The 12,123-nt window shown below is 39.7% G+C and overlaps 2 protein-coding genes across 2 annotated transcripts; both read right to left on the reverse strand.

Moving 5' to 3' along the window:
• Window positions 1–1,091: 1,091 nt before the first annotated feature.
• MYCBP (MYC binding protein) lies at window positions 1,092–7,678 on the reverse strand. Its single transcript, XM_016218765.2, has 5 exons — window positions 7,595–7,678; window positions 7,324–7,396; window positions 3,852–3,900; window positions 3,483–3,612; window positions 1,092–2,284 (listed from the first exon to the last, which is right to left on the reverse strand). The coding sequence occupies exons 1-5, from the start codon at window positions 7,676–7,678 to the stop codon at window positions 2,240–2,242; spliced, it is 381 nt and encodes a 126-aa protein (XP_016074251.2). The 3' UTR covers window positions 1,092–2,239.
• A 1,274-nt stretch (window positions 7,679–8,952) lies between these two features.
• Window positions 8,953–10,500, reverse strand: GJA9 (gap junction protein alpha 9). Its single transcript, XM_087820320.1, has one exon. The coding sequence runs from the start codon at window positions 10,498–10,500 to the stop codon at window positions 8,953–8,955; it is 1,548 nt and encodes a 515-aa protein (XP_087676446.1).
• Window positions 10,501–12,123: the final 1,623 nt, after the last annotated feature.

Consider the following 12,123-nt stretch of genomic DNA (forward strand, 5'->3'; position numbering starts at 1 on the left):
TGAAGCATAACGAACTGAATGGATGGGGTCCTTTTTCTACTCCATAGAGCCTCCTCTTATATACTGTCTTCATCAGAATCCTTCATAGAAATGTTGAAGAAGACCTCCAGAAGCCAGGTTGACTCTGAATTCTTAAATAGCACTGACTGGTACAGCAGTTTAGCAGGTGAGTTCCACCAAAAAGTGTGATTATCCAACCCACAGACTGCCCTTCTATCCAAAAGGATGGTATAAGACACAGCCACCTGACTTACATAAATATTAATACTAGTCCCAAGGGAAAAAAGCAAATGAGAAGCAGCTGCCAGAAAAAATTTCTACTTGTCTGTATCCACAAGGAGACTGTAATACCAACTGCTTAAAGAAGCCATGTCTCCCTCTCTCCCAAAACCCCCATGGGGCCATGTTTTATTATGATTCTTAGCACATCCTAGCCCACACTGTAATTGCTTATATACATGTCTTATAACTAATTTCAAGTCATTTATCTTTATAACACCCAGCACTCAGCCCACTGCTGTCCATGTAGGAGGTACTCAGATCTTTAAAAGATAAACTAATTCAGGTGAATGTTCTTCCAACAGTATCTGATCCCCATCCAAAAATAAACTTGAGACTAGAAGAGGCACAGACCACTGCCACATTCCTACCAACGTGACTGATTAAAATGCCGTTATAACTGGCTTAGTCACTTTCTAGCAGGTGCTGAGACTTTTACTATTTAAATCATCTTTCAGTGGATTGTTTTGTTTTCTTTGTGTTTTGACCAAAAAATACAGGTTTTCTAACAAAAGGGATAGGATACATGAAATAGGACTTCTTCCTAATAATGTCAATCAGTAAGGAAAATAAATGACCAGAGGCCCTGGTCAGGTAACTCAGTTGCTTAGAGCATCATCCCAATACACTAAGGTTGCAGGTTCAATCTCTGGTCAGGGCACATAAAAGAATCAACCAATGAATGCATGAATAAGTGTGAACAGCAAATCGATATTTCTCTCTCTTCCTCTATAAAATCAATTTTTAAAAAAAGTCTGTCTGTAGGTCTTCCAAAAGAATGGAAAAAGGATTAACGAACAAGAATGTAGTGCTTTACCATTTACAAATCTTTCACATATATTCCATTTGACCCTCACAACAACCCTGTGAGGTAGGTAGCACACATACTATTCTCATTTAACAGATGAGGCAAGGAGTCACAGTTAATTGATGTGCCCAAGGTTCTATAGTTAGTAAATGATTTGTATTAATACCAGTCTTTGGCCTAAAAATTCAGCACCCAGCCTCCCCTCATACTTGCCCTACCTACTTCACAGGGATAATGAAGATAAAATGAATTCAAGGCTAGAAAAATACTTTGAGAGAAAGAAGCACTATATAATTATACCCACAAACTATAATTTTCCACAATATATGGCTCATTCCCCTTCTCATCCCAGCTTGTGCATGAACCCAGAATTTTATATTGCCTCTGTGCTCAACTGAGCAACTAAGTAAGGCAGGGGAACAGTGTGATCCTGTTTAAAGTTATATAAGTTACAACAGGGTAACTGCTGTTATAGCAAATTGAAAATCGACACAGAAAGGCCAATGTGCAAGTAGGACCCACTGAAGCACAATGCAAGCAAGGCAACATTATCAAATAGGGCATGAATGCATAGAAGGAAAAGTGGTGTCAGAGGTCAGACCGGCACACACCCAGTTATCTAAGGCAAAGTGGTGGCAAAGAAGAGTTATTTGTCCCAAGTTATATAAATGAGCAAAAGGTTCACGGGAACCCATGCAAAAGCATTTCATGTCACACAGACCTCTCCAGCTGCCTATGGAGAATATAAAGTGTCATCTTCATTTTAAAGAATGACTGCACCTGTGCTCATACCCTGAACTAAACCAAGGAACAGCTCCATGCTAACCTTCCTCAGCTAAAATACAACCAGTACCATCATTCCTAGTCAGACTAGTAAACAGAATGTCTTTTAAGGTAATGAGTTAATGGCTATGTTTAGATTTTTTTCAGGATTCACTTTAGATTCTCCTGCCTTTAAGACCCAAAGAACGTTATATTGAGTTTTTATTGGTGATTCTAAGAATATGTGTTTATAACAGTTAAAGTGTGATGGGTGAATTTAACATATATATAAAAGAGTTCTATAGCATCTGTTCAGAAAAGATTATATACTATACAAACTATTCAAGTCTTACAAAACATTTTTCAGTGTCTTTTCAACTGAGAAGAATCCTATTCAGCACGCTTCTCCTCCTGAGGTGGTTCATACTGAGCAAGCTATAGGGCAAAGACAGAGGAGTTTAGGTGAATTTTATTCTAAATTGGGTAAAAAACGTAATAGTAACAAAACAAGTTAACTATTATATTCAGTTTAATTATTGACTCAGAAAGTTTATATGTTTAAATTATTAAACCATTTAATGATTTAAGATTTAATACGATTCAAGCCCAAAGAAGACTTTTTACATAAATCTTTAATATTACTATAAAACTAAAATTTAATTCCAATGTATGGCCACACTGCTAAAACACTTGATATGCAATAATCTATATCTTCCCAAAGATGATGTGGCTTATAATAAGGTACTTTCTTCCCCTCCACCAAAAGTTTACTGAACTTTCTCCTAAAAAGTAGAACAAATTATGTGACATATATGAATCTAGCCAGACAATAAAGAACTGCTAATGTCTTTGATTTAAAAGGTGCCCAACAGTTAATTGGTATTTGCACATTATGGAATCTTGGTAATTTAAGATTCTGCATTTTCTTTTATGCCAAGTTGTTACCCTGGAAGAACACTAGGCTAAGATTTGTTCCATTTAGCTGTCAGATTTGAGAAGCTAGACTTCACTGTGCTATAGTTTCCTCACCTGTGTATCTATTTTACTTATCTTGCAAAGTTATAGAGCAAATAAAACACATTATGATATAAAGTGCATTATGTGAATCAGAATGTGGTAAAACCTCAAGGACTTAAGAGTTGACTAATTTGAAGTTTATGAAAATTCTCAAAGGAGTTTAAACAAAGAAAAAACTTCAGCACTAGACAAAATTAAATGCTAGCAAATTTACAGGGGCCACCACAGGACTAGGTAGATTGTGTACCGCACAACTCTAAGAGGTGCCGTTCACAAAGCAACTTAAATCACCTACTTCAGACTCTTAGAAATCTCCATATACTTTTAAAAGTAGCATTAACCAGTATCCTCATCTTTTTGTTGATGCAGGTTCCCAAGAACCTCTTCTTGTCCACCCTTTGCTTGGCCTATTTACAATGTTTCTGTGGTTTTCTAGACAGAGCATCAGTTTGGCCTTGCAATTAATTGAGATTGATGTTCACCCCCCTCCCTCCCCTACTGCCCATTTTAGTGACGTTTTGGTCATATTAATGTTATTAAAATGAATTTATTACTAATAATCGATGACGTTATTAACTAAAGGTGAAGTTAACATGAATTCTTTTTAAAAATTTACCTTTGTTTTCAGTTTTTTATTTTCTTCTACAATAGCTTCATATTTCTCTTTCATTTCTGCCAATTCTAGGCGAAGCAGCTCTATTTCTGGATTTTCTGGGGTAGCAGCTCCTAAGTGATGCTTTAAAAAACTAATCTCAAAGTTAAGAATTTACTTGAGCTGAATGAAAGTAATGAAATAGCCCAGAATAGCATCTCTGACCAGGGTCACCCCACCCCATCACCCATATTTACCCAGAGATCATCATCCAAAAACTCAAAGGAAAGTAACTTTTTCAGTAATCAAAAGTATTTTAAAGGTTAGCTATGTGAAAAAAATAGGAGTTCCAAAAATAAGGCCTTTTTCTGACTTGAAAGATGAAAAGGATACTCCAAAGCACTATTAGGTTTCTCTGGTTCTTCATATAAGGCTACCAATACTGCAAATCAAAAAGCAGAAAAAGCAACAATTAACGTCTTAAATTGGAATGGCTACAAGTATATTCTATAACTCAGTATATAGTAAGAGCCTATTACATGTCAAGCACATTGCCAGGACTGCCCATACCTCAGTGAGTAAGACAGACAAGATCCCTGCTCTCAATGAACATAAAGTCTAATGCAAAAGATAAGCAAGGAACTAGACAGAAAAAGAGAATCAAAGGACCATCAGGATAATGGGTTATGGGAGCACCTTGGAAGAACACCTAACTCTAGGGTGCCAGGGAAGGCTTCTAAAAGACAGGAAGTAAGATCTGAGGTCTAGGTGATAAGGGGTGCAGATAAAATGAGAAGGGCAGGGGCAAGGGAACAACATATTGAGGAACTGAAATTCAAGTGTAGCTGGATGGAGTTGTGAACAGTGTGGCAGGAATACCCACTGTCTCTGATTTGCTGAAGAAGCTAGAAGGGAGTTGCAGGGGAGACTAGAGAAAATCCAGCAAGTTCAGCTGGACTTTGAACCTAAGAACAACAGGCACATAAACATTTTAAGTAGGAAGGTAACAGGATCACTCTTTACTGCTGTGTGGAATATCAGCAAGTGGGACAAGAATTAAGGCAAGAAGAGCAGTTAACAGGCTGATGTGGTTAATCCTGTTGACAAAAATAGTGACCTGCACTAGAGTGATTGAAGGGTGGAGAGAAAGTAGATACATCTGAGAAAAATTTAGGAGAGAATCAGCATGGCTATGGTAATTACTGAAAAATTCTGAATTCAAAAATGTTCTTCAAGAATGAAGTTTTCATACATAACATGCTAAATAACCACCAATCAAAAACGTTATCAGTAATAAGCATGCTCAAGTCAACATTAAAATATAATGCTTTAGTGTTTTCATATCCAATAGCTCACATCTATACTATCTTGCTCATCTTTTATTGAACACATTCCTACTATAATTTAATACTCAGCTAAAAGTCTCTCTAAACCTGTGATTAACTTTTTTGTGCATGCAACCATTTGAAAAATCTGATAAAAGCTCCAAAAATGTAACTACACACAAAAAAGTACATATTTAGACCCCAAATTAAGAACTGTTGTAAACCAACTTACATGCTTCCCTTTTATTTTTTTAGTTTTAATAACTCATCAAAATAAGACAGTATGGAAAACTCAAATGGGTAACTACTTTGAGTTCTGATAGTTACTCTTAAATATACTTACAACACTATTTTTTAAGAAATTGATCTATTTAACATCACTACTACCCTCTCTTCAAACCCCCTTTCAATGTTACAGTACCCTTTAATTCCTCTACTTACTACTTTAAATTATATACTCAGACTTGTTTCTTCCATTAATTTTCACTCTCTTCTAGAGTCCTAATTTTATAAAATATGATACTCTTACCCTTTCTTCCTCTTCTTCCCCTATCCTATTTCTTTCAACTTGTAAATTTCTGTCAGTGGTACTTACAAGGTTGATAATTACATAACAATGTAAATGTCAAGTTTTCTGTGCTTTTCTGTAGATGGAATACACTTCCTTTTAATCGAACAAGAAAAACACTATACCCAATGTTCCCCTTTTTGCCTTAGCAGCCAGGATTTTGAGAGGTTGATACAGTGCTCAAAATAACTAAAATGCCTCTTCTTCCAAATGATTTATCATCTTTTATCTTCAACCATCCTGTCTTTCAGTGTTTTAATGTTAGAAGCAATTTCAAATCCTCTTAGAAATAAGCTAGATAAAAATTAGAAATGAAACCTATGTGAAGTACCTATGTTTGATGCTGAAAATCAAATTTGAAATAGATCACATCAGTAGATAGTATGTTAAGTTATCTGATGTTATTTAGGAAACTGGAAATGTAGGGAGGCTTAGGGGTTAGATACCACCAGTAGATGTGAGCAAGGGAAAAGAAGCTGCCAGTGGTTTCTAATCTTTTGTGAAGGAAAATCCACGTCTGGCCACAAGGCTGTACATCTTCGGTCACCTCCCACAAGGATCACTTCTCTGCCCTTTACCATTCTACCTTTCACTCACTCCATCCATCCACTCTGGCCTCTTTACACTTCCTGGAACTCTTGACATCAGATACTATTTCATTCTGGTCTCTGCTCAAATGTTACTACTTAAGATGGTAAATAACAGCACCCACCCTACATAAAATGCCACACCCATCCCTCTTTATCCCCTACTTTGCAATGTTTTAATACCACTGGCTGACACTTTGTATTTATTTTGTCTCCCCGTTTTTTTCCACTGCTGTATGCCAAGTGCCTAGAACACAAACCTGAATAAAATGGTTAAATAAATGAACTTGTGGAGTTTTTTGAGGGGAGAGGGTCTCCAAGAATCTGCGACACTTCCAGAAACAACAGAGGACAAGCCTTTCATAGAGTAGTTCCTTAATGTTTGCTGAAATTTATTTGCAAAGAAGCAGGGAAACTAGTACCTGAACCCCACCCAAGATAGGTAGCAAGTCAAAATTACCAGTCACTACTTGAGAATTAGAAGTCCTGCTTTCTGCTAAGACACAAAGTTACTCTTAGAATTTTCTCCTACCCTTTGCTTCTGGCCAAAGAGCAGTAACCAAATTATTTCCCTGACTTACTGTTCTCATTTGGACCCACGCCCTCATCCTGCCAGCTCTTACACACTCTTGAAAGTGAGTTGAGCGATACATAACAAGCATTCAAATTACTGCTGAGCTAATGAAATAAGCAGTACCCCAACTACCTCTCAAAACCTTCCAGCTTCAAGCACCCTCACTTAGATCTTGAACCCCGTAAGAAGAGACACAGTGAAACAGCTTCTAATTTAAAAAGTGAAAACAAAGTAACGATTTTTATGTGCTCTCAAGCTCATTAAACTGTAATTCTACTTTAATTATGAAATCTGCACAGTGCAGAACTAATACGGACTACGAAACAGGTTGAAAAGCCTAATTGACTAAATTTCCTACTTTGGGGATTAGGCTCACTTAGCTACACTTCATAGCGCACTTTCAAATTTGGAAATTTTCCCACTTTGTTCGAGGTTAAACGTTTTTTAACAGGATTTTGAGGACTTCCCAGGCACGGTAAGGCGGGAGGAATTGGGATCTCAAGGTCTTTAGCAAACATACCCACTGCGGCTGCTCGAAGCAAAACAACGGAAGTTGAAGAGACTTTGCAACAGCTGCAAGAGTTTCACTCCCGGCCGGGAGAGGGGTAGCGTGAGCTAGGCAGCCCGCCCCGGCGCGGCCGGAGCCCGGGCGGTGTCCCGCCGGGGCGTGCGCCGAAGCCCGAGGCCCACCGCGCTGGACCCTGCACGGGTCCCACCTGTACCCCTTCCTTTCCCACGCCACGGACCGTCAGTGGCGCAGCCCGAGTAGCACGACTAGGACACGAGGCACCCTCTCCTAGTCCATACTCACCCTTGGTCAGCGTGTCCAGCACTCCTGACTTCTCCAAGTACCTCCGGAACTGCTCGCGCTTCGAGTCGGCGGCCTGAGGAGATACGGCGGGTCAGGGGCCGAGATCCGGGGGCCGGAGCAGGAAGAAGGCTCTGGGAGTCCAGCAAACCCCGCCTCCGCATCGCTACCTCAGGCCCCCCAAAACCTGCGCGCGCCCCCACGCCCACCCGGAACCGACCAGCGGCTGGCCACCGCCCGCACGCCCCCAGCCACGCCGCCGCGCCCCCCTCACTTTGTAATGGGCCATAGTGACAGCGGCAGCGGCGTAGCTGGCGCCGGAGACCGTGGCTGGCGGGCTCTGAGCAGCACTGCACATGCGCGGAAGGGCGCGCGCGCCTGCGCACTTGCGAACCACGGTCCGGAATCGCCGGGGTGTGGCCTGTTTTCATGGCGACCAGGACGCTCTGAATGCCCCATGGCGAGCTGAGCCGAGGGAGTCTGCGTACGCCCGCCCATCTGTCTAGGCCGACGGCACTCTTTTTTCCTTTTCCGGTGCCTGCCGCCGGTCGGTTCCTTCGAGAAGTGCGAGGTGTCGGTAACTCTGGACTGGCGCCCTGGTGGGGCCCAAGCCGGGCGTGGCGCCCGGGGGTGGAGCCTGCGTCGCCCGGAGCCCTAGGACTACTGCCCGGGAAGGATCTCCCGACACCGACAGTGGGCGGACCTGCCTCTACTGGGACCTTGCAACCCTGGTAACCTATCATTATGTGCTGGCTTCTTGGCCCTCATCCTAAAAAAGTGCCCACGACTGGCGCAGGGCAACCCTTGGATTTCCAATGGTTTGAGGAATGTGTTTAGAATCTGTGCTTCGGTTCTGGCTTTTCCGTTTGGAGTTTGTTTCGTGGCCGACTTGATGTCGGCCTGTTGAGGGTGCTCAGTAATGTGCTCATAAGAGCTAGCACTTTTGATCGCTTATTATGTGCCGGGCACTGTATTAAACACATGTATTTCTTAGTTTAATCTTCACGCTAAACCTGTAAGGTAGGTACTGTTAGTAAGGTGGTGAGGTTAGATGACCAGTTAGTAGTAGAGCCAAACTTCAGCCTGGTTCCTGAATCACGATGCCGTAAATGGGTCAAAGAAAGCCACAAATCTTTTTAAGATTTTATTTACTGGATAGCAGCGTTATGATTATACTCACGACACATTAGGTTGCAGTCTATAAGGAAACTAAGTTAAGTACCCGGAACAAACAAAACGTAACCAGTGTCCACAAATAAAAGATCAGTAACTAAAAGGAGGAATTATATACATCAAGAACAATCTCCTAAGGACTGTGATTCCTTCAAGGAAAAACCCGGTTCCAATCCACTTAGCCTCGGTTCTGAACATATGATTTCCCCAAACTCAGTTTTCACAAATTCTGAAGTGAGCCTGGGAAAAGTAATCCCAGTTGGGTAACTCTGTGTTATTGTGTTCAGAACTACCCCTTCACAATTCAGAATTAGAGATGTTTTCCCTGTTTGAAATGAGTTTGCATTTGTCCATCTTAACACCTGGTCTTTAGAGCTGCCCTTATCTATTTTGTCTGTGTCCCTCTATTACTAGGCTACTTCTGTGATAATAGGCAGAATGTCTAAAAGCAGCAGCTGTTCAGATCTGAAGGTCTGTGGGAGCCCGCCTACTAAAGCAATTGTTTGTCAGCAACACTAATTGATTTGGAGGGCAAGCAGTAGGATTATTGCATGTTCTGACCAACTCAGATCCAAAGGACAACACTCCAAAAGAATTAGGAGTGTCTGGAATGTCAACTGGTTGGAATTCTCCTTGTAAAGGAGAAAGGATTCTGATTGTGCCTTCTCTGAACTGGCCCTGGAGGTTACCTTTAGGAGGTGACACCCAATTTTCATCTTCTGTAGAGGGACTCCATGTAGCAGGAAGCCACCTTGGTTTCCCAGTGCAGTTAGCTGACAGAGAGAAAGCTGTTTGGGGTGACTGCCCCAAGTGGTTGTCCAGATCTATAGCAACACCTGGAATAGAATAGTGACCAGTAGGGTGCTGGTTCCTTTTGCTGTTTTTGACATCAGTTTCTCTTTTTTTCCTTAACTGTTTATCATTAGCTTCTTTTCTAGATATTTTATGAGTGTTTTCATTAGTACTTGAGCTGATGTGTTGAATATGACTACAGGTAGTACCAAGTATGCCCATCTCATTAGAAAGTACAGTTTCCTGTTCATCCAAAATGCATTTCTCATCATTTCTATTGTGATTGTCAGGATCTGCCTGAAATGCAGAGGAATTTAAAGTAGGATACACTGTTGTGTGTGTTTGCTTTTCCACTATCAGATTATAATCAGGTGCAGAAGAGAGTTGCTTCAGTGAATTTGCAGCTGTGCTCTGATATTTGGCAAGATTTTGTTTTGACCTGTTCAAACAGAATTCATTATGCTCATCCTTCAATTTATATTGTCCCCAGACCCCTCTTTTAATCTTCTTAAAGCCTAGGTGGAATATTTCTAGAACATTTAAGAAAAGTGAAACAATGGCTATGGATTGCATAAATAATAGGAATATTGTCTTTTCTGTTGGTCGTGAGACAAAACAATCAATTATATTTGGACACGGGTAGCCGTGGCATTTAAACAGAGGCTCTAAATGAAATCCATATAAAAGGTACTGTCCAATCATGAACCCAACTTCAACTACAGAGCGAACAAAAATGTGTATCACATAAGTGCAAAGCAAGGTTCCCCTGAGTGGAGCTTTATTAAGTTTCCTTTGCTCCAGCTGACAAAGTTCTTGCTCCAATTTCCTCCGATCCCCAGACATTTCAAACTCTACTCCCTCTAGTCCTCCTCTCAATTGACCTTTCTCCATCTGCCTCTCTTTCTCCAGAACTCTCAGTCGGTACAAAGCATGGCCCATGTAGACCAGGGATGGTGAAGACACAAAAATCACCTGCAGAACCCAGTATCTAATGAGGGAGATAGGAAAAGCCTGGTCATAGCACACATTTCTGCAGCCAGGCTGTTCTGTGTTACAGATGAAGCCAGACTGCTCATCATTCCAGACATTTTCAGCTGCTACACCCAGAACAAGCATACGAAATATGAACAGGGTGGTGAGCCAGATCTTTCCAATCATGGTGGAGTGGATGTGAACTTCCTCCAGAATGCCTCCAAGGAAATTCCAGTCCCCCATGTTTACTTAGTCCGCCACCTTAGCTCTGAACCCCATCAACTGGGAGGCAGATAAAGTCTTCCATTCTGACGGCATGCTATTCCTTAAAGCAAACCTATGGCCAAAATATAAACAAAGCATCACTCTATCCATGTGCTGGTGGTTTTACTTTTTCCCTAGAGCTGTGATAATCTGTTACCAAGAATATATTTCAGATATCAGGAATTTAAATTCACTTATGTTTAGACCTTATAATGCAATGAAGAAAAAAACACATGATACTGAGGAGGGGTGTATATAATCTCTATGAAGAGCAGCACTGTAGGACTCCTTATAAGAAAGGAATCTTCTTATCTGAAGTTTGTTTTATTTTTGTAAACTCAGAGCTTTTGGAGAGGTTCCTAAAACTACTGATTTGATCTTACAGATCTGTTAAGATTATTTTATACAAAAGTTATAACCAAAGTCAGTGATTTTAAAATCTCATTTATACACAAAGGAAAATGTGTTTCAGTTCACAATTAAGAAAGATACAGCATTTAATGAAATCAGAGGAAACAGATCTGGATCTTGCTACAGGAATTTAGTTATTTTAAATCCACATTTAAGTGCCTAAATTCTGGTTTCTTGATGGCAGTTTTTGAACATTTTCAGAAATCATTTCAGTAGTATATTTATGAATATTCACAGAATCCATATTATACTTTGCTATGAAAAGTACTATGAATTTTTATCGTCTTAAAGTTAACTCCAAAAATTCTCAACTATTTTGTACTACCAGGATGTTGTTAGATATTACTTGAAATAAATGGAACATTGGTGTGGTGATGGTATTATAGAAATTTTCATTAACCTATTTAAGGCATGTAGCTTGCTTTTGTGGCAGGAACAAGAAGACAAGTTATAATTTACAGGCGTGGATTATCAGCCAGTAGGTTTTATATTAAGGTCAGTATCCTAGAATATGTAAGAGGAAATATATTCCAAAGGAAAGAAAAAAGAATGAATATTTTCATCCACTTTCACTCAAAATATAAATGTATGTCTTATATCGCTTACAGAAAGGGAAATGTTACACAATCATACAACATACTGGGATACTATAGCTACAAGATACGGTCATCACAAAAATCCTACGACGTAGGTATGTTGCTTCCCTATTTTATAGTGAGGAAACTGAGGCTCACCTTAGATTATCCAAAGTCACAGCTAAAACTGGAATTCAAATTCAATCAATGTAACTCTAAAATCAGCTCTTAACTCTTTTTATGAAACTGTTATTTTTTTCTCTTTCAGCATATTTTAAAAATTTGCATGAAAGAGACATTAAGAAAAGTCATCTGTTTTCTCCTAAAAGTTTAATTATTTAAATAGTGATAGTTTTGACTTTTTAAATAACTGGTTGGAACCTTTTTGAAAGCTTTATGCAGTTAAAAAAGACTCGGAAAAGCATCAACCTTCTAAAATGTAGTTGAATCCCTAAGATAAAATTTATATTTACGTTAACAATAATATACTCTTTGCCCCTACAACTCAAAGCAGTTTAAAGTGTAAGCTGATATTATTCATAATAATAATCATAACTTGAAAACATCCAAAATAATTATCAATACAAGAAAGACTATTTTACATAATAAATAATAG

Source organism: Miniopterus natalensis, chromosome 9 (genome assembly GCF_054644295.1).
Source record: "Miniopterus natalensis isolate mMinNat1 chromosome 9, mMinNat1.hap1, whole genome shotgun sequence".
NCBI lineage: Eukaryota > Metazoa > Chordata > Mammalia > Chiroptera > Miniopteridae > Miniopterus > Miniopterus natalensis.